Source organism: Chlorocebus sabaeus, chromosome 20, assembly GCF_047675955.1.
Source record: "Chlorocebus sabaeus isolate Y175 chromosome 20, mChlSab1.0.hap1, whole genome shotgun sequence".
NCBI classification, from domain to species: Eukaryota; Metazoa; Chordata; class Mammalia; order Primates; family Cercopithecidae; genus Chlorocebus; species Chlorocebus sabaeus.
In genome coordinates, this window is record NC_132923.1 from 25,130,350 (window position 1) to 25,152,770 (window position 22,421).

The 22,421-nt window shown below is 41.1% G+C and overlaps 2 protein-coding genes across 4 annotated transcripts; one reads left to right on the forward strand and one right to left on the reverse strand.

Moving 5' to 3' along the window:
* Positions 1–1,487: 1,487 nt before the first annotated feature.
* On the reverse strand, positions 1,488–13,444 carry ATP5PB (ATP synthase peripheral stalk-membrane subunit b). Of its 2 annotated transcripts, none has more exons than XM_007977588.3 (7): positions 13,187–13,444; positions 12,895–12,931; positions 8,451–8,596; positions 6,573–6,736; positions 6,073–6,198; positions 3,505–3,684; positions 1,488–1,901 (listed from the first exon to the last, which is right to left on the reverse strand). In XM_007977588.3, the coding sequence occupies exons 1-7, from the start codon at positions 13,224–13,226 to the stop codon at positions 1,824–1,826; spliced, it is 771 nt and encodes a 256-aa protein (XP_007975779.1). In that variant the 5' UTR covers positions 13,227–13,444; the 3' UTR covers positions 1,488–1,823. The 2 variants fall into 2 exon arrangements, with proteins under 2 accessions (XP_007975779.1, XP_007975778.2); XM_007977587.3 differs by having other exon boundaries at positions 8,451–8,586; positions 13,187–13,317.
* Positions 13,445–13,483: 39 nt separating this feature from the next.
* On the forward strand, positions 13,484–22,395 carry WDR77 (WD repeat domain 77). Of its 2 annotated transcripts, XM_037998194.2 has the most exons (11): positions 13,507–13,721; positions 13,973–14,158; positions 15,083–15,224; positions 15,515–15,564; positions 18,542–18,612; positions 18,739–18,793; positions 19,267–19,338; positions 19,900–20,008; positions 20,573–20,641; positions 21,273–21,348; positions 21,404–22,063. In XM_037998194.2, exons 1-11 carry the CDS (start codon positions 13,607–13,609, stop codon positions 21,464–21,466), a joined length of 1,008 nt encoding a protein of 335 aa, XP_037854122.1. In that variant the 5' UTR covers positions 13,507–13,606; the 3' UTR covers positions 21,467–22,063. The 2 variants fall into 2 exon arrangements, with proteins under 2 accessions (XP_007975776.1, XP_037854122.1); XM_007977585.3 differs by having other exon boundaries at positions 13,484–13,721; positions 21,273–22,395.
* Positions 22,396–22,421: the final 26 nt, after the last annotated feature.

Below are 22,421 nucleotides of genomic sequence, written 5' to 3' on the forward strand. Positions count from 1 at the left end.
GTATGATCACTGCATTATGTTGCTTAGCACAAACTAGGTGTTTTATAATTTTTTGTTTAATCAATTTGAAATAACTGTTGATCCAATCAAATTATCTTTAAGTAACAAAGATATCAATCTGATTTCAATATTAGATTAGTACATTAGCTATCAATATTGGCTGAAACGATTATTACATAAAATCTTAGGAAGTCAATGAAAATATCAATTACCCGTGATAAATATTTTCAAATATTTCCTATTATGTAATTTGTCTGTTTGAATACAAATAAATCCTTGTACAACTATGGGAGAATCGAATGCAGATAAACCTATGAAGGGAAGAATTTTCTAATTTATCTACTGGATTTTTCTTCAATTAAAAAAGAAATTGTAAAATACACTTAAAATTTACCATCTTAATCATTTTTAAGTGTACCATTTAAGAACAGTATTAAATACATCCTTAATGTGCCACCATCACCACTATCCAGCACCATAACTCATCTTGTAAAACTGCATGATGTCCTCAATGTTCATTCATGCTGCAGCCAGTGTCAGAATTTTCTTCCTTGGAGTAATACTCCATTGCATGGATATACCACATCTTGCTTATCCATTCATCTACTGATGGACACTTGGGCGGCTTCCATGTTTTAGCTATTGTGAATAACGCTGCTATCACCATGGTGTACAAGTATCTCTTCAAGATCCTGCTTTTAATTTTTTTGAGTATATATGTAGATGTGGGATTGCTGGGTCATGGTATTTCCATTTTAATTTTATGAGGAATCACCACACTTTTCCATAGTGGCTACATGTACCATTTCATATTTCTACAAACAGTGCACAAGCGTTTCAACTTCTCCATATCCTTGCCAACACTTGTTATTTTCTATGTTCCTGTTAGGTGTCTGCTGGATTTTTTTTTTTTTTTTCTAGATGGAGTCTCGCTCTGTTGTCCAGGCTGGAGTGCAGTGGTGTGATCTCGGCTCACTACAACCTTTGCCTCCTGGGTTCAAACAATTCTTCTGCCTCAGCCTCCTGAGTAGCTGGGATTACAGGCGCCTGCCACCATGCCTGGCTAACCTTTTGTATTTTTAGTAGAGATAGGGTTTCACTGTGTTGGCCAGGCTGGTTTCAAACTCCTGACCTCAAGTGATCCACCTGTCTCGACCTCCCAAAGTGCAGGGATTACAGGTGTGAGCCACTGCACTTGGCCTGCTGGATTCTGAAGAGTGATTTTATGACACACTGAGTCCATAATATTTTCTACAAGCACACTACTAAAATAGTAATGTCAACTATATGAATTAATATATATAATATTCCATTCAGTTATTTTAAGAGTACTAGAATAGCTTTACACATCTCATAACCTATCAGTCAGAAATAGTTCATCACTGAATGGTCTCATAAACAAGACAGTAGTTCAACAACATCTTTAATTTTTACCCCGATGACAAAAGCTGAGTATTTCAGAGAATTATACAACTTGAAAAACCTTGTTTCATTCAATTGTCACTTTATTGTAAGATGGTAGAATTAATTGCAAATTTAAACTATAATCTGGTAATCTTTAGTCAGGCTGCAAGTTTTTATAAAGACAAACTGCTTATTCAGAAGTGATCATGGAACAACTCAAAGGCAGAGTAAGAAGGATGAGAAACATTTGACTGGCCGATAGAGATTTTGTTCTCTTACTATATGAAACAAACTTTTCATTTTTAGGAAGGGTAAATTATAACTTCAGTAGACATCAATACAGAAAGATTTCGTCAAATAGACTAGTTTCCATTTAGTCTGTCAACTGTTTCTAGCTGTCTCAATTGGGATAGATTCATTTACATAACCGGCTGTGCTTGGGCCTTCTTTGCCAGCAGCTTTAGGTCCGCAATGCACTTGGCAACTGTCTCCTTGTCCTGTGATAAGGAAAGAGAAATCTGGTTAGACCTTTCCAAAACATAGAAAAGTATAGAGTATAAACACCATTATTCTAAAAGACACCTCCTACCAGACCAGAACCTCAAGATTACTGGCTTAACATTATACGGCTACTAGACAGGTTTACAAGTAAAACTAACACAGAGGAGATACAATTTATTTTAAGCAAATCCAGGGGGTTAGTTAAAACTCCCTGGCTCACGGCTTTTATGAGTGAAACCTGTATAGAATCTGAGACCAGATATTCCTGTAACCATCTGCCACTGATGTTGGCTTGTACAACTAACAGCTGCTTGAAAAAGACCAACTCAACAAATATTAGTAATATACAAATGTTAAGAATGAAAATAATTTTCAGTCTCTTTTCTAGACTTCTTTTGTATTTTCTAAGTTTCTTAAGCATGTATATTACATTTATGTAAAAGACAGTTTACTAGAAAAAGAAAAAGACTTTTGATAGGACCCTGTTTTTCTTTTTTTTTTTGAGACGGAGTCTCACTCTGTCGCCCAGGCTGGAGTGCAGTGGCCGGATCTCAGCTCACTGCAAGCTCCGCCTCCCGGGTTTACGCCATTCTCCTGCCTCAGCCTCCCAAGTAGCTGGGACTACAGGCACCCACCATCTCGCCGGCTAGTTTTTTTTTTATTTTTTATTTTTTATTTTTTAGTAGAGACGGGGTTTCACCGTGTTAGCCAGGATGGTCTCAATCTCCTGACCTTGTGATCCGCCCATCTCGGCCTGCCAAAGTGCTGGCATTACAGGCTTGAGCCACCGTGCCCGGCCTAGACCCTGTTTTTCTAATCCTACATACATTATGCTGAAAATGACCAGAAATACTTAAATGTTATAAACCCGAGAAAGAAAAAAATCAAGTCATATTAAAGCAAAAATATAAATGAAAAAAAAAATCGATTCAGTTTAAGCAAACAGAAAACATTTCTGTTCAAAACAGACAAATTATGCAGGTGAAAAGAAGAAATGGAATGTCATGGAATTAGAAAATGGAAGGGGCTTAGAAATAGCCTTGTTCAGTCTTTTATTTATTTTATTTTTTGAGGCAAGGTCTTGCTCTGTCACCCAGGCTGGAGTGCAATAGTGCGATCAGAGCTCACTACACCCTATGCTTCCTGGGCTCAAGAGATCCTCTCACCTCAGCCTCCTCAGTAGCCCTAAGTACAGGCGTTTGTCATCGCACCCAAGCTACTTTTTAAATATTTTGCAGAGACAGGATCTCGCTTTGTTGCCCAGGTTGGTCTCGAACTCCTGGTCTCAAGTGATCCTCCTGCCTCGCCCTTCCAAAATGTTGGGATTACAGGCATGAGCCACCATGCCCAGCCCAGTCTGTTTTATAGAGAAATTAAATATATCAGTTAATGCTACCCAAATTTGAGGAAAGAGAAAAGCCAGCCTGACAGATAGGCAGCATCTTCCTGCTTATCACTATCCAGAAAAACAAACCGGGGTTACACTGCTACTTCTAGGCTAAAGACTCCTTGCCAGCTATTCCTACCTTAACGAAACATCAGCAGATACTTGTTAAGAGATACCAGTACAATGTCAGAACCTATAAAAATGTTGTGTACCTGCTCTGCGGAGATGCTCTGCACCACGTGCTTTTCCACCCAATTTATCATGTGCTCTTGTTCCTTTCGACGCGTCATGTTCTGCACAGCTATATGATAGTCCAGGCGATTCTTTACTTCCTTATATACTCTATATAGTCGTTCCCGGTAAGTAACCTCCAAAGCCATAGCAATGTTATTCTGGGGCAAAATGAAGAAATGATAAACATTGTATACTTGAAGGAATACTTCTACTCTGAAGATTCTGCCAGTGAGAATGCCCCACTTCTTTTGTATTTTATGTGGAATTCTTTTATTTAATAAATATATACCTAGAAATTATAACAGCACATGGCAAAAACATACTTAAAAGTGTATGCTGTAAGAAATAAGTCTCCTTCAGTCCCCGCATAGGCCACTAACTTCCTGTATGTCTTGTATTCCCTCCCAGAAATATTTAATAAAAATATAGGTATACACATCAAAATATAGGCATATACACATCACGTTTATTAATTATGACAGAAAAACCTACCTCAATTTTAAGCTACATTGGATTCCACTATACTCGTACTCCATAATTAATTTTTTGGTTCTACAAATAATGGTGCATACATTGTATATATGTCTTTGTGTTTACGTCATAGTACTTGCTGGATCAAATAATAGTTAACATTTGTAGAGTACTGACTACACTCTAAACACTTTTGTGTTTGGATTCAATTAAACCTTATAATGAAACCATGGCAGTTATTATAATTATATCCATTTTGCAGTGAGGAAACTGAGGCAGAAGTTAGGAAACTTGACCAAGGTTACAGAGCTAATAAACTATGAAGCCAAGATCAGCATACAGGCAATAAGGCTACAAGGTCAAGCTCTTGTATATTTCTACTTAGTTAACCCACAGGCATCACAAACCAATGCACACCAAACTGAAGGCTATTGACAACAAGGCAATCAGAGTGATCCTTCAATGACTTTCTCTCATTCAGAGTCCAAGTCAAAGTTCGTATAGGAGCCTAAGGTCTTTATGTATCATAGTCCCAGGCCACCCTCTATCTCCTTTTATTCTCCCCCCACTAATTCTACTTCAGCTGTATGAACCTTCTTACTTTTCCTTGACTATATCAAGCAAACTTCCAGGTTTAGGGCATTTGCAACTGTTCTTCCCTCAGCCTGGCACTTATTTCCCCAAAAACCCACATACTTTGCACTATTAGTTCTTTCACGCCTCTGCTCAAATATCATATTAGAGACATTTCCTGAATGCCCTTATAAAAACAGTAACTCCTTCTTCCTGCAATTTTGTAGAAAAGGTCTATGCCCAGGCTGGTCTCAAACTCCTGGGCTCAAGTGATCCTCCCGCCTTGGCCTCCCAAAGTGCTGGGATTATAGGCATGAGCCAATGCACCTGGCCTGCAATCTTTTTAATACTAGTTTATTTTTCTATCTAGCATTTACTACCTGTTGACATTTGTATCTGTTCAATTATTTATTTTCTGTGCTTCTCCCAAAGACTGGCTAGAAAATAAGACTCCATGAAGGCAGAAGCTGTTTATTCTCCACTATATTTTTAGCACTCTGCCTTGGTCAGAATATCTACATAGGAAGAACTCAATAAATAGCCATCAAGTAAATATAAATAAATAAAAACCTAAATTACTATCATTTCACTCTTAGGAAAAAGCTACATTTTCCAATATGGTTTTTTAAAAAAGCCAAAATATATGTATGTATGCATTCACATATGTGTATATACTACGCAAGAAGCAGGAAGCATTCTCCCTTTGTAACCTAAATATACACGGAATTAACATTTTTCTGGGATTTTTCAAATATCCATGTGCTTACGAGTCCTTAGGGATCTTGTTTAAAAGAATACAGATTCTTGGATAGCCCTTAAGAAAGGTTCTGATTCCACAAGTCTTGGAAAGAGGCAAAAAAAATTAACACCAAAGATAATTCTAATGCATGTGGTACCAAGACCACATTGGCCAAGATCCTAAACATTTCAGATGCTTACTATCTTAGCCAGTATTGAGAAATATTAGCCAAGATCCTAACTATTTCAGATGCTTATTCTAACTCCAGTCTTGACTTCCTGGGTGCAAGCAGTCCTCCTGCCTCACCCTCCTCAAGTCCTAGGATTACAGATGTGAGCCACTGTGCCCAGCCTGCTTTGTGGATTTAGAATATGCAGTATCAGATTTCCTTACAGCAAAGATGTTAAGATGTTCTTGTAGCAAGTGTGTATGAAATACACAGGATGTATTTTACCTATAGTCTTCCTTATACAGTGCATGTCATTTTTAAATCAGCTTTAACTTAATGACTATTTCTTTTTGTGTGGATCCGAAATGTTTTTTTAATAGCTTCTACGGTTTCTAATTTTATAATAATTTGAACTATTTTTCCACTTGACTGTTCTTAAATGTTTGAATAGCCGTGAATGCCAACTGCTACATAAATGTTCTCTTTTCTAAATAAAATATGTTCAATCTATTTAATCATTCTTCATAAAAAATTCTGAATTAAAAAAAATGCACACAAGTAACTTCATTCTTTCTAGAAACTTCTGAAACCTACCCTTTGCACATCAAAAAGGTAATGGCGCTTCTGAGTCAGTGCCTGCTGTGACTTCTCCATATCAATTGCATTCTGGATTTGCTGGATGGAAGACTGCTTCGCCTCTTCTAGTTGGGCAAGTTTTTGCTACAATTGTGATAGCAACAACAAAGATCAGTGAAAGCACAAAGGGCAAAAAAAGGAGATTCATTTCATGCTTCTTCAAAGTTGCATCTCTCATTTGTAAAAACACCCACAAAGAAAATAGAAAGAAATGCACAAATCCTTAAAAATAATTTCCCATAATAACTATACAATACCTTTTGAATGATTATAGAAAAGCTAAAGGGTTTAGCAGATATAAAAAAATTATCTCAAATTAGTAACTAACATTAACACTTATTTGAAGCATTAGATTCATTTCTATGTGTTGCTCCCCTAACACTCATATCAAAAATATCACTAGATGACCTTCATGTTTCTGCTAGTCTAAAATAGGAAATAAGGTTTATGGTTCTTACCTCATTGATTTTATCAGCAAATGCTGCAACAGAGGGACCATATTTTTTAATTCCATAGACCATTAATGCTATTAATGACATGGCAGTGAAGGTCTCTGCGGTAATCACATATATTTCTTTGGATAAAGCATACAAGGTAAGCCCAGTTCCGAGCACATAGGGTCCTACAAGAAGAAGAGTTATTTTATGAATGGATATGCTATGCCTAAAAGAGGGAAGATAGAAAGGCACTTCTATATTTGATTAGCAGAAGGCAAAGTAATGACTTAATTAGATTCAAAGACAAAACACTGGATTGGGAAGCAGTATGGTAGAGCTGAAAGAACAAAGATATGGACTCAGGGAAATCTGTATACTGACTGCAATTTTAAAGAAACTGAACAATCTAAATAATCTCTGAATTTAGTTCCTTATTTGTAAAATGGGGACAGTACCTTCTTCAGTCTGATAAATTTGAGAAATAATGTTAAGCACAATACCCAGCACAGTAAATTAAACTATTCTACAAAGATGCCAGATAACTTTCTGAAGTAACTTGTCCAGCAAAATATACTATTTATTGAATGGGAACACTAGACAGGTTAAAATTTACACAAGAAACAAGCAAAAACAACTATAAAGTGGTATGTATATAAAAGAATGAATAAATATTAGGATTCCCAACTCCTGTAGCACCTAATTACAACGCTTCAAATATGGTTTTTTCTTTAACCAGGCCATGTATTCTGAAAGGATGCAAACCATGATTTACATTTCTTTAGTCTTTCCTCCATGCTTCACAGGATGTAAGAGAGGACCACAGCAGGCTTTTAGGAAAGCATTTTACAGTATTTCTGAGAATCATAGGATGGCAGGATGTATCATGACAATAACAGGGTTACAAACTCAAATACATTCTACCCGGTTTCCCATACAAAGTTCCAACAGTTTTTTTTTAATTGTCTTTTAATATACAAATTTTAAATATGAATTTGCAAGACACATCTATCATATGTAACATTTTTATCACCCATTGAAGTCCGAGGAGACTAATGTTTCTAGCAATTTCAGTTAGGAAAATGCTACTTTAGGTGACTCTGGGGCTAAAAAAAGAGTCTTTGGCTTCCAATGTTCCACAGTCATAGCAATACTTGGGTATGGGCCAAGAAAGGCAGTACATGTAGTACAGAGAATCATAAACTTATCAGGGGACTCCTGCTTTACCTGGCTTCATTTTTATTCATACCCTTTTCATTATCTAACAGTGTATTATACAGTTACTCATTTCTTTATTGTCATCCTACAACAGAATGTATGTTCCATGACAGCAGGCACTTAACACTGTTTAACACCATATGCCTTCAACAGTGCCTGGCATACAGCAGGCATCAAAAAATTTGATCTACTAACAGAGATAATTCTGCAAAATTAAGTTTAAAATCCCAAATACATTTATACCAAAAACAAGTTGGAGCAATCAAATCAATTGTTACAATTTCCTTTTGAAAACAGCTGACTTGCGGCTGCAGGCGGGTGGCTCAAGCCTGTAATCCCAGCACTTTGGGAGGCCAAGGTGGGTTGATCCCACGAGCCCAGGAGTTGGAGACCAGCTTGGGCTACGTGGTGAAACCTTGTCTCTACAAAAAAATTAAAAAATGAGCCGGATGCATGCCTATAGTCCCACCTACTCGGGAGGCTGAGGTGGGAGGATGACCTGAGCCTGGGGAGGTGGAGGCTGCAGTGAGCTGTGATTGTGCCACTGCACTCCATCCTGGATGATAGAGTAATACCTTGTCTCAAACAAACAAACAAACAAACAACCAAACAAGATAACCCACCTAATTTGATTTTAGTGATGCCATCAAACCATATTATCAAAGACCAGGCAAAAATGCTCACCTGTTACACCAGTTTTAGGATAAAGAAACTGGAAGAATTCCTCAGGGATCAGTCCATAACGAACTTTTCCTCCATATTCAGGAAGAGGTGGTACAGGGGCAAGGTGTGGCTGCCCTGTATGGAAGGTCCTTGTTGCCTGCAATACTCTACAGGTAATTATTGTACAAATGTAAAGCCTATTTCTTTAAGGAGAATACAATGTATGAATAATTAGCAGAAACAATAAATGGGGTTGAGAATTGAGGCAGTTTTCTAACTCTCATAATGGAAAGAGAATGGACTGGAAATAGGAAGGTTAGGGTCCAGTAATCAGCTGTGACAAGAGCAAAGAATTAATTACAGACACTTAATCTTCTACCCAATACTGGAATCCTTTCTATAAGGCTTGCAGATCATCTGTCTAGCACTGTGTATGTCTATTATTAGCACTGAAATATGTAAGAATGTGGATGTGGCAGCCAGATAGACTCCTTGAGTTCAAATCCTAGACCTGCCCCTTGACTTTGAGTAAAGAATTTAAAGCTTTTATAATCTCAGATTTCTCTCAGTAAAATGGAAATAAAAGATAATACCTTATATGGCTGTTGACAGGATTAACTGAGTTAATATGTGTAAAGTGCATAGAATGACGCCTGGCACATGGAAAAGTGCTATGTAAGTGGTTAGCTATTATATGCCTGGTATGTTGGCTCCTCAACCTTTTTGAATACTCTCTTTGATGGGAGTGCTAATCACTAAATGTAACAGACTTTTTCAGTACTGGGTAGCTCTAATTATATTCATCTTTGAATTGAGATGCTGCATACATTCTTGGAACCTCAATCCATTCTTAGTTCTAATTTTGCTATGTAAGATAACACACATGTACCCGGGTGAAACATCTGTTCCCTCACAATCCTGATTGCCCATAAAGACTTCTCTGGTTTTGTCTTTTTTTAAAATGAGGTATAACAGAACTGTATATAATACTCTTAAGTATAGTCTGGCCAATTCATTCATTCTACAAATACTTACTGAGAACTTGCTATTGCCAGTACTGAGCTTGAACAATTGAACTATTATCAACAGTGGATTTGGAAACTATTCTTGTATTAAAGCAGCTTAAGACTACACTTTTAACAGTTACAGCATACTGATGTCTCCTTAGGCTTCTGATGAAATAAAATTTAGTCCCTTTATGTCTGGTGTCAAGTTTAGTCTCCTTCAAGTTTTCAGTATATTTTTGTCCCATTTCCCACCTCCCATTCCTCTACTCTGTCAACCTCTATCTCCTTGTAATGTAAGAATTTACATTATTTCATTTATTTTGGTACAATGCTTATCTTTTGAATATTATTTCTGCCTCCAAATATATTAGCTACCCCACCAGGTTTTGAAATCTGAGAATCACGCTTGAGATTCCTTCATTTACATCAAGGTTTCTCAACTCAGCACTACTGATGTTTGGACTGGATACTACTTTGTTGTAAGAGGTTGTTCTGTGCATTGTAGAACGTCTGGCAGTATCTTAGTGGCCTTTACACAACAGATACCAGTAGCCTCCTTCCTCCCCGACCCACCCAATGGTAACACTGAAAAATATCTCCAGACATTGCCAAATGTCACCTGCAGGCAAAGCACCCCAGGCTAAGAACCACTGATTTAAATCATAGTACTAAAGGGCATGCTTAAGCTGATAAGTCTCCCTAACTAGCTATCTTAGTTCAAGCTCTTATCACCTCTTGCTTAGTTTAACAATCCAAAACCTGATCTCTCTGCTTATTTTATTTTTTTTTGAGACAGAATCTCGCTCTATCACCCAGGCTGGAGCACAGTGGCGTGATCTCTGCTCAATGCAACCTCCACCTCCCAGGCTGAAGCGATTCTTGTGCCTCAGTCTCCCGAGTAGCTAAGATTATAGGCGTGTGCCACCACGCCCAGCTAATTTTTTTATTTTTAGGACAGATGGGGTTTTGCCATGTTGGCCAAGCTGGTCTCAAACTACTGGCCTCAAGTGATCTGCCGTCTCGGCCTCCCAAAGTGCTGAAATTACAGGTGTAAGACACTATACCTGGCCTCTGCTTCTTATTAAATACCCCAACTTAAACCTAGCCCTCTCACATTACTGCCAATGTTTCTAAAATGAAAATTTGACTTGAAAACTCAACAGGCTCTCTCCTACCTACTGAAAACTACTTAATATAACATATATAATCTAGTACCTGTCATTTTTTTTTTTTTTTGAGACAAGGTCTCACTCTGTCACCCCGGCTGGAGTGCAGTGGTGCCATCACTGCTCACTCGCAGCCTCCACCTCCTGGGCTGAAGCCATCCTCCCACCTCAACCTTCCCAATAGCTGGGAGTACAGGCGTACACCACAATGCCCAGCTAATTTTTAGAATTTTAAAAAAATTTTGTTGTTTTGTTTTTGTCTCACTATGTTGCCCAGGCTAGTCTCGAACTCCTGGGCTCCAGTGATCCTCCTGGCTTGGCCTCAGGATTATAGGCATGAGCCACCACTGTGCCTGGTCCTGTCAAATTTTATAACCTCATCTTCCTTCATTCTCTTACTCTCCTGGAATTACTTAACAGCTCTCAAAAACAAACGAAGAAACACCACAAAAAAACTGCCCAATGCTGCTCCTTCTGTCTTGTATGCCCTTCATACCATGACTTCATAGCAATGACTACCAAGACCAATCAGCCTCCAGATGTGTAAAGCTCTCCCCCATTTTGGGCTAACATTCATTCTTTTAATCAATAAAATATTTACTGACTTTCTACTAATGCTAGGTACCAGTAACATGGCAATGAACAAAGCTCCAGCCTTCGACATTCTAGTGGGGGTATGGGAAGGGTGAGTGTGTATCTCCATACAAAATTTCAGGCAGCTCTAAGTGCTATGAAGAAAAACTGAGCAAGGTAAGGGGATAGGGAGCAACAGAATGGGGAAGTTTTTTTGGTAGGGAGCCAGATGACATTTGACCCAATGATCTGAGGAAAAGAGAGAAGAGCAAGTAGAAAGATATTGAGGCATGAATGCGCTTGGTAGTTTTCAGAGGAACACCAAGGCCAGTATGGTTGAAGAATAAGCTAAAAAGAGAACAGAAGGAGATGGTGTCAAGAGATAGGATGGGATCAATTCATGTTGGACCTTCTGGGTTATGCTAAGTTTGGATTTTATTCAAGTGGGATGGGGAGCTCTGGAAGGCTTTGGTGGGAGATTGACATAATCCTCCTGGCTATTATGAGAATGGGCTGTAATGGGACAAGAACAGAGATGCAAGACTAATGAAGAGACTACTAAAATACCTAGGTGAAAGTTTGCGGTGGTTCATACTTTAGTGGTAGTGGAAGCAGCAGTCAGAGTCCAAATTTCTAGAGGAAGAGCCTTGCTGAGGTACTGGACATGAAGTGTGAAAGAAAACCAAGGATATTCCTTGTATCTTGTAAATATAAGTTATTTATTACCTGGTATTACAATTATTTGTTTACAAGTCTGTATGGGGTCCTTTTTCTTCTAAGTTGGAAGCAGTCAATTATAGCCTCACTTCATTGCACACATGAGACTTAATTACAGACAAGACCACTTTTTCAAGTCCAGTTTTTTCAATTTGATAGTTAACATAATTTGTAAGCTTTAGAACTAAATTTGGAAGTAAAAAGAAATCTCTAGGAAAATGGACACGTCTTATGAAACAATTTTAACGCAAACAGCTGCTAAATTTACTAAACACACACCATGTACCAAGAACTGTTTTTGAATTTCACAGAAATTGTCTCTTAATTCTCAAAAGCCACAATGCACTATCATGCGCCATTTTGTAGATGAGGAAATTGAGGTCACACAGCTAGTAAGTGGAGGGGCCAGGGACCCTGTACTGGCTTTGGAGCCCTCACTCTAAACCAATACTCTAAAGGTGCCTCCCATTCCTAGACTGTGAGCTCCATGAGGGCAGGTAATTTGCCATACTCATTCTTGTATCCTTGGTTATGTGTTTAGGCAACATAAATATTTACTGAATCAATGAATGATTTCTCTGATTGTTATTATATGGCAGCAAAAACTAGGTATCTGGGAAACAGACTATAAACAACACGCTTCACTGTTTTATTGAACAAAATTTGTTCTTGGGTATGTAATCTACTCTGATTCAGGCTGTGGAGGCTACATGTCATAAGGTCCCAAGGGAAGGTCACAAAGGAGAGGGGCGGGCATAGAAGACAGCAAAACCAATTTCTAGTTTAGTTAGAATACGTTACATATCCTGTTCAAGTCTTGGTCATCAGTTCATATGACAGCGTTCCTGGCAGTTACAGGAACAAGTGTTTGAAAGAGGGTTTAAGTGTCCCAAAATTATCGGAAAGAGATTTCTGGCCTAAAGCTAAGGGGGTGGGGGCAGGAATCGAGAAATAAAAGATAGTAAAACCAAAGACGAAAGGGACCATTATCCTCACACTTACCCTGGACCTAGGAAGGCTGCATTCTTCAGAGACGGGGCTGCAGACAGACAAGGCGAAGGTCAGCAAAGTCAAATGAACTCTGGTTTGTCCCTTCCTCATCCCCGCCAGGCTAGATCACTAAGGCTATGTACCCCTCTTTCCTGTCCCTTCAGTCCCCACGCTCCTCTCCGAGCGGCGCTGATCACTCGCCGCTCAGGCCCGTGTCGCTGCGCCCTTCTCCCCTCCTTGTGACCCCTAGATTCGCTTCTTTCCAATCACTCTGATAGCCCAGAGCAGCGTCTACACCCCTCACCCGCTGTGGCGGCGGCGGAAAGTACCACCCGGGACAGCATGGTCAGCGAAGGTGCAGGTAGCAATCTTAGAGTCCCTGTGACCCGGACAGGAGAATCTGTCACGGCAGGAGCAAGATGGCCGCTCACAAGTCTCGCGAGATGAAAATTTTGTAGTCTTCCTTCAACTTTCCTCGGGAGATTTAAAAAAAAAAAAAAAAAATTATCGCGAGACGAGGCAAGTAACGCTGAGAACCTATCGCAGGAGGGCGACAGCCGGAAAGCAGGATGGAGCCACAGAAACAATTCTCGCGAGAAGTAGACTTGCCGTAGCCTCGGTAGAGGGGCGGAGGCTCAGAGGCACACCACGTGGGGTTTGCTATCGGAGCTGAGTCTCCGGCCGGCGTCCAATTTGAGTCTAGTTTGGAGTTGGAACCGTGGAGATGCGGAAGGAAACCCCGCCCCCCCTAGTGCCCCCGGCGGCCCGGGAGTGGAATCTTCCCCCTAATGCGCCCGCCTGCATGGAACGACAGTTGGAGGCTGCGCGGTACCGGTCCGGTGAGCCGAGATCCCGGGCCTGGGAGCTCCTTTACCCCGGCCCAGGGCGCCCCTCCCCAGAGACTGACCCTCCCAGCCCATCCCCACCCTGCATGTTATCCTGACCCGTGGGTCGCGCCGCCGAGCTGTCCCCAGCCCTGCCCCGCGTTCCTGAGCTCAGATCCAGACCCGGCCCGAACGCTGTTCTGTGCGGTCTTCATGGAGGCGAGCCCTGCCACCCTTCACGCGCTGACAGCTTGTACCCCCCGTAGATGGGGCGCTTCTCCTCGGGGCCTCCAGCCTGAGTGGCCGCTGCTGGGCCGGCTCCCTCTGGCTTTTTAAGGACCCTTGTGCCGCCCCCAACGAAGGCTTCTGCTCCGCTGGAGTCCAAACGGAGGCTGGAGTGGCTGACCTCACTTGGGTTGGAGAGAGAGGTATTCTGGTGGCCTCTGATTCAGGTGAGTCACTTTCCCCTCATCCACCCCTCACCCCCACCCCCCACCCCGGGTGGAGTGGTAGAATGGAGGCTTGGGGTACGGGTAGGGCTGAGCTCAATATCTAATGTCCTATGTTCAGTGCTTGGAGGAGCCTGAGAGTGTTGGCCCCGAATGCAAACTCTTGTGTAGGTGGGAAATATGTTTTCTAAAATTCTAAATTGTCTGGTGAGATTTCCTAGAAAAATCCGTAACAAAATTAACGGATTGGAACCATTTTTCTTCTGTGTAACCTGCTCCTTAACTCCCGCAGCCCAGACCAAGCATAATCTTGATTTTAAGATGACACTGAAGCCAATCTGTGCTACATGTCTCTTTCCATTTCTTACCGCTTTCTTGTCTTCATTCTGCTTTATTTGTGTTGACTGTTAGGCTCAGCGATGCAGGCTTTGGCATTTTTTTTTTTTTTTTTTAAATCAGAATTTGGAAGTTGGCTGGCATTGCATGGTTTAAAAGACCCACTTATAGATTTAACCTCTCTGACAATTGAGCTTGAACAGTACATAATCAAGAAAACTTTTGGCGGATTCTCTATACTGAGCCAGTCACTGTGCAAAACGTTCAATTATTCAACATATTTTTAAAGACTCTGCAAGACATTTATTCAACTAGTTCAGCAAATACTTATTAGTGTCCAAATAACTGGGAAGTGTTAACATCACTGGCTTTCTCCACCTCCTTGTCTGGGCTGTCATTAGGAAAACAGTAACACAGAATAAAGTCAAAGGCTCAGAAATTAGCTAAACTCTTCAGTGATGTGGACTTTGTTTGTATAGGAATAACTAACTTACTTTGTTAATTTAGTGACAGTGGTTCTTTGAATCCTAGAAGTGAATTACTGCCTTGGTATAATTCAAGCTCATGTTTTCCTTACCCTACCCCCAACAGGTGCTGTTGAATTGTGGGAACTAGATGAGAATGAAACACTTATTGTCAGCAAGTTCTGCAAGTATGAGCATGATGACATTGTGTCTACAGTCTGTGTCCTGAGCTCTGGCACACAAGCTGTCAGTGGTAGCAAAGACTTCTGGTGGGTCCCTGTTCTCATTGCTTCTGTCTCTGAGCCTCCTTTGGGCACCTTTCCTATCCTGTTAACCTCATTAGGTAGCATTTTGGGCTTATTCTAAGAATTCAGTGACTAACTTTAGCATGTCTATAAGGTTTCCTTAGGGATTTTGCAGTCCATTGTAAGTAGACCATAGCAGCAGTCCAGGAGGCAAAGACTTGGGGAATGTTGATTACAGGAAGTTCATGTTTGAACGCGTTTTTATGTTGCTAGTGTAGGTCAAGATTAAATGTCTGTTTTCTTTTGCCTCTTAGCATCAAGGTTTGGGACCTTGCTCAGCAGGTGGTACTGAATTCATACCGAGGTGAGTATTCTTTCATTTTTAGCTCTGGTCTTAGCTATTGTGTTTTTGGACTTTTTGAAGTTTGCTTTGATGTTAGGAACAGCAATTCCACGTTCTGATAGTTTTCTTATAAAACAGTAGTTAGGCTCCAGTATCTACCCCTTGTCCTTTTCTCAATTTCCTTGTTTCTTTCTTTCTTTTTTTTTTTTTAATTCGACTAGTCAAGTACAGTAGTGAAAAGGGGGGAAGAATGTGACAAGGAGTTTAGTGTGTAACTGACTGTGAACAATCAATTGAGATAACTCGCTACCTTCAGACCAGCCAGTTTCCCTGTTTCTATTGATGGCCTCACCACCTTGGCAACACAGGGCTCAAACTCTTGGTCCTTTTCCACCCCTTCTGTTTCCCCACCATCAGTTGGCCACTAAGTTCTTTTTAGTCTTTTCCACTGGTCAGTCACCTCCCTATCCATTTCTATGCCCCTATTTCGCTTTCAGGCTTTACCTTACACAGGTAGTAGCACTCATGTCTCCACTAGCAATCTAGCTCTTTTGGTCTTTTATTAGTTTCTTGTGGCCAGTGGACTAAAATCCCATTTTCTTGTAATGGCATTGAAACCCTTTTACTCCATTTCCTCTCTTCAAGCTTATTAGATCCATGACATTCTCGAGGGATAAATCTTGAGACTTTCAAATCTTGAACTTTTGAGTATTTACCTTCATAAAATGTCTGTTTTCTTTTGAGAACCATTGCTTTTTTAATGCCCCTCTTTCTGCTCACTTTCATTAACAGTACTAGTGGTTGACTTTATCTTGGGAGCCATTCTTTGTGAAGATAATGTCTAGAGCCTTAATGTGTGCATGTTCCAAGATTTAGATGCTGGGTGATTGATCACTGTGGTTCTCTCAATGGCTAAGTGCCTTTCCCTGCCATTTCTAACTTCAAAGTACATGATTAAGTTATAGACCAGAGAAATTACAGACTTATACCCAAGGTCCAGTATCCTGGACCTTCAGGGTCACTTGCAAATAGTTTTACAATAATGTTGAATTCCCAGCTGTGCGCAGTGGCTCACGCCTGAAATCCCAGCACTTTGGGAGGCTGAGGCAGGCAGATCATATGAAGCCTGGGAGTTAGAGACTAGTCTGGCCAACATGCCGAAACCCCGTCTCTACTAAAAAGTACAAAAATTAGGCATAGTGGTGCACATCTGTAATCCCAGCTACTTGGGAGGCTGAAGCCCGAGAATCGCTTGAACCCAGGAGGCGGAGGTTGCAGTGAATCGAGATCACGTCACTGCACTCCAGCCTGGGCAACAGAGTGAAGCTGTTTCAGGAGAAAAAAAAAAAGTCAATGCCCTATGTCTATTATATTTGCCTTTTATTGCTTAGACATATGTGCTTTCCTGGTTAATGCTAACTCTTTTTCAGCATTTCTGCCATGCAGCCTTTCTGTTATTCTTTGTGTTTGTGTCTTATTCCCCCTGCCGAATTCCAAATCCTTTATTATTTTTTAATTTTTTGTAGAGACAGAGTCTTGCTATGTTGCCCAGGCTGGTCTCAAATTCCTGGGCTCAAGGGATCTCCCGCTTTGGCCTCCCAAAGTGCTGAGAGATTACAGGCATGAGCCACTACATCCTGCCCCAAAACCTTTGAGGGTAGAGGAACCATGTATTCTTCATCTTTTCTTTACCACCGTGGTGCTTGTCCCAGAGCTTTGCTTTTTTCAAGTGAGCAATAAATTCCTTTTCTTACTTCTTATCCTGTTGACTTTCTGTGAATTCTAGGGCTAGGAAAGAACTATGGAAGCTGGTTTACTTCCATCCTTCTGCCTCAGGGAAGGGCCACATTCAGACTACCTGGGAAAGTCTGGTAAAATGACTAGAAAAGGTTTCCACAGCTTCCAATTAACATGTAGCAGTGACTTTAAAGTTTTTTACATGTAGACCTCCTAAAACAATTTTGAAAATCTGTGCCCCCTCATACATTTTTTAATTGATACCTAAAGAAACTTTTTAAGTAGTTGCAGAGAAGGTAATTTCTGGCATATAATTTATTATATACTTATTTCAAGTGTATATTTGTCCAAATTTTAGATTTGCAGGTTAATCCTATTTAGTTTGTACAAATGTCTACCAAATAGCCTAACTGGCAAAAGCCAGTCTGCATTGTAAAGCCAGTGGACCAAGTTAGACTAAATTTTCTGTCAGAAAAAGTCTGACTTTGTTTTTAGATTCAGATAAAGTTGTTGAATATGTCCTTATCACAACGATCTGTCATATTTTTTAGTTCTCGTTATTAGACAGAAACAGAGTGAAGTCACAGAACCATACTTGTGTTTGTGGTGTGACTGAAACAAAATCAGCGCCCCCTTCATTGAATTTTACCTAGATGCTCTTTCTTTTTGCTCTTTGGTTCTTAGGGAAAAGCTGCTTTTGTGCCTTAGTTTAGAACCCTTATGTTTTTATACCCCTGAGCATTGTACCATGGAAAGATCTGGGATGAATGACAGGTATGTGTTCTTTCTTTAAAGTGGGAGAAGGGTGATTGTGAAAATAGAGGCAGTTCAATTTTAAGAAAGAGAGCATTAGAGAAATTGGCTCTCTTAATACTATTACGCCCAGAACTCCCTCGAAAGTTTTTGTATACTACTTGGAGGTATGTGTGCTCCAGTATGAAGACTGCTATTCTAGAATTATTTAGACCTCACGTCTAAGATGCCTTAACTGGAAATTCCTTTGTTATTCTTACTAAGCTCCTAATTTCTCATTCATTGTTTTTACTAATACATTTTTTTTTTACAAGGCTTTTTAGGTTTTATAAGTGTATAAACTTCTCCTCTTAGCTTTTGTCTAATCCATAATCTCCCACAAAATTTGTTAAATTGCATCATGAGACCAGCCCTCCCTCCCTCCTGCACCTTGATTATTCCTGGGCTGACCCTCTTGTAATGCTTCAGCTTGTTTTCTATCATGTTTCTCTTTCTCTCTCCTTTATAGCTCATGCTGCACAGGTCACTTGTGTTGCTGCCTCTCCTCACAAGGACTCTGTGTTTCTTTCATGCAGCGAGGTAAGAGATAGCTCCTTCTTCCCTAAACACACTCCAGCCCTCCATAGGCCAGTCTCTAGTGTGGAGACTTTCTGGCCTGCAGCGCTTTGGACTGTGAGATCCTTTTTCTGTTCCGCCTTCCTCTAGGACAACAGAATTTTACTCTGGGATACCCGCTGTCCCAAGCCAGCATCACAGATTGGTGAGTCTGAGATTCATTGGTGGGAGAGTAGTACTTGGAACCCTGATAGAAGAGAATTTCTTTGGCCAGTGTCAAAGCATAGTTGCCAGATGCCCAGTGTAGTTACTGTGACATGAGTGACATAATCTCCTTCTTTTCCACTGAGACTCTGCTAACCCCATTCTTGCAATGCATACCAAGAGGAAGGGCCAGTTCCTGGGTGGCTGATTTACTTTATTAGATGGGAGGACAAAGGGGCCAGAATTGTTATCTTCATGATTTGTGCCTGAAACTTGCCTGTGACTCATGTCCAGAAAGGGCAGAAAGCTGGTGGATAAATGGTTATGAGGCTCAAGGATGAGGACACTGCTGCCTTAGCAGGGTTTGGGAAATCAAATAAAGGTGCTCCCAGGATTTAGAGTGATGTCATTTGAGAAACTACTTCTTCTGGACTCTTTTGAGTTTTTGTCCAGATCCTCTTCTCTCCTTTGCAGGCTGCAGTGCGCCTGGCTACCTTCCTACCTCACTGGCTTGGCATCCTCAGCAAAGTGAAGTCTTTGTCTTTGGTAAGGCAGCATATCAGACATCATATTGACTCTGGGAAAGGGGAGGAGGAAAGAGAAAGAGCTGACTCCACAATGCACAAGGCCCTTGCTGCTCAGTCTTAGCCCTCATGGACACTAGATGAATTATGAATTGAGGGTGGGGAGGTGGGGTGATGCCAAGGTAGTTTTAGTGTAGCTTTGGAGAACATGATTATTTTCCCAGTGGATTTGATTTTTGATTGATTGATCTAGCTCCTGTATTCTGGGCATGGCTATAAGTCAGTGAGCCGCAAAGCAAGTGGATTGCTATACAGTGAATTCTTTTCTACTGTGGGTAGGTGTAGAGCTATCGTGGTCATGAGGCTGTGTGTATGGTGACGTAGTTTGTGGTTAAAATAATAACTGCTTCATTCATTAACTTAATTTTCACAATCATCCAGTGACGACTTATTCCTGCTTTGCAAAAGAGAAAACTGGTGCTCAGAATGGTTAACTTTTCCAAGCTTGAGGAACTAGGATTCAAATCTTTGGCACCAAAGTCCATGCTCTTATTTACCATGACATGTCCCTTCTCTTCTACAGGTGATGAGAATGGGACAGTCTCCCTTGTGGATACCAAGAGTACAAGCTGTGTCCTGAGCTCAGCTGTACATTCCCAGTGTGTCACTGGGCTGGTGTTCTCCCCACACAGGTACTGTTCTTTGTCATCAGGGGACTGATGAGTATAAATGGGAACAGTGAGGGTGTGTGTGTATGTTTTCAAAGCATTAGCTCATTAAGTAGTTCTTTAAAGCAGACAGTGTTCTAGCTGAGGTTTTGGAACATCAAAGATCTCTTAAGTGGGAAGTGGAATCCTTTGGGAATCAAAGGATTTTTCAGATTATACGGTTTCTGTCTGAAATGGCTAAAATGTGGTCTCATTCCTGCCCAGCACCCAACATGGTTCATATTGTGGGCTTCTAGGACTGTGAGATTGGAAAAGCCTGTGTTTCTGGGTTATTGCTGAAGCTATAGAGAGGGACGAGATGGGGTGGTTAGTTACCAGGATGGTTGTCAACCCTAACTTTGCTTCATTTCCTTCATCTTTACTTGAAACTTTTAGTGTCGACTTATAGTAGCCAGACCTTAGCCAAAAAAAGTGGGAATCAGGCTGCCTTTTCTGGGTCACTTTACAGTAGCGGTGGCGCCAGCTCAGTTAAGGTTTTGTCTTGGGATTCAGGCTTTGCCTTTCACAACCCTCTCCTCCCTCTAATAGTGTTCCCTTCCTGGCCTCTCTCAGTGAAGACTGCTCACTTGCTGTGCTGGACTCAAGCCTTTCTGAGGTGTAAGTGTGAAGTGGAATCCTTTGGGAATCAGGGAAGGGGAGCAGTGGGTGGGTGAGTCATTTTCCTCTTCAGAAAAGTGTATTGTGCTTTTGGAGAACAGATTCTCCGTCTGTATCTGAAGGGACTTGGTAATGGAAGCAGGCTGGCTGTTGACCCTCTCCGTTCCTGGGGCACATTCACAACCCCAAGGACAAAGCTGTGTCCTTGGTAGAGCGGGGTGGTAGGTGGAATTTTTAAGTCTAGCACTCCAGCCCTCTCCCACAAGGGGGCGGCAGTGTATCCTTTCACATAAAGAACTGCATATGAAATGCAGTCTGCTACAAGGTAAAAGGCAGCACTTGGAAGACCTGAATTGTACTTCCCTCCTTGCCATGATTTGCTACTTGTTATTGCCCCACATCACTGTCTTGTTCTATCCAGCATTTCTTCATCTATGAAAATAGAGGACTGGATTGGATGATTGATGACATCCACTGTGGATAGCTACACTGCTATCCTGGCGACGAGGCCATACAGTTGGTGAAATGTGTGTAACACACCCAAAAAATATGCCCCAGATGTGTTGGGTTCTCTTTTTTCTCCAGGTCTGCTTTTCTTGTCTCTACTATGCCCTGACTTTTTTTCTTCTAGGTTTAGAAGCCGAGCCCACAGAGACTTTGTGAGAGATGCGACTTGGTCCCCGCTCAATCACTCCCTGCTTACCACAGTGGGCTGGGACCATCAGGTCGTCCACCACATCGTGCCCACAGAACCTCTCCCAGCCCCTGGACCTGCGAGTGTTACTGAGTAGATTGGATTTAAGACACAAAGCAAGTCCCCCATGAGCGTCCACTTCTTTGCCGTACCCTCTCAGCTTGTGAGACAACACAGGAGCCTTCTGTAGTATGTTGATATGCTAGATCTGTGCCATTAATAGGCATCGTCCCTCAGCCTGAGGGAGGCTGGATTCTGGGTTCCTGTAGTCACAGGGAGGAAAAGCTTTCTTAAAAATGGACATGTATGTGCGTGTGACTATGTATGTAGATTTATAGTTTTTGGTAGTGGCAGGAATAAAACAATCCATCCTACATATTCCCTAAGCACTGCCTCTCCCTCACCCTCCAAAACAAGTTGACGAAAGGATTTTATTCTTCCCAGGTAGCTGTCTATGAGGAATTGGCTGTGTCTGGGTGGGTTATGGGATGTGGGCATCCCTGGGTTCTTGGAAGCAGCTCTTATGCTACTTATAGAGATGGGATTGATTTTATTTTTTTAAAGTGCTTAATTCACCATTATGAGAAATGCTTCCAGTCACAAAAATGCAGCCCAGCTCACTTTGAGGAAGAAGCAGGACTTGGTACGGATTTACGCAACTCTTTGCCATTAAACCGAATCAGAAATCCATTTTCTGGCTGAATAAAAAGTTTGGCTTGCCTTTGTAATGCCCACTCCCTTCCCCCCGGCTCCCCAGTGATGGGGCATATATGAGAGAGGAGTGTTTTTCTATCATAGATGCCATAGGGGAAAGTTTGGGGATGAAGGAGAGCTTAAAGGCGTTTCAGTTAAGTTAGAAAACTGACACAGACTGTTGAGAAATCTTTGCTACTTTTCCCACCCCAAACAGCCTGGGGCCTGACATCTTCTGCCCTGGGCCCCCTTCTCTTGATGTGGAAAATCTGAATGCAGTATTTATAGATTTCTAAGGTTTTAACATCCAGTATCAGGAAGAATATCAGAAATACTGGTTGGTGAAATAAAGAGTTTAGGCATTGTTGGCCTGTCTTTTTGAAGCGTGTGTGT

Bases quoted from the DNA above. Each gene is read 5' to 3' on its own strand.
- ATP5PB (XM_007977588.3), bottom strand. From the start codon at position 13,226: ATGCTGTCCCGGGTGGTACTTTCCGCCGCCGCCACAGCGG. The intron at 6,737-8,450 runs GTGAGCATTTTT...TTCTTCTTGTAG, and splicing joins TCCTAAAACTGGTGTAACAG to GACCCTATGTGCTCGGAACT. The intron at 3,685-6,072 runs GTAGGTTTCAGA...ATTTTGCCCCAG, and splicing joins ACCTTTTTGATGTGCAAAGG to AATAACATTGCTATGGCTTT.
- WDR77 (XM_007977585.3), top strand. From the start codon at position 13,607: ATGCGGAAGGAAACCCCGCCCCCCCTAGTGCCCCCGGCGGCCCGGGAG. The intron at 14,159-15,082 runs GTGAGTCACTTT...TACCCCCAACAG, and splicing joins TCTGGTGGCCTCTGATTCAG to GTGCTGTTGAATTGTGGGAA. The intron at 20,642-21,272 runs GTAAGTGTGAAG...TTTTTCTTCTAG, and splicing joins GACTCAAGCCTTTCTGAGGT to GTTTAGAAGCCGAGCCCACA.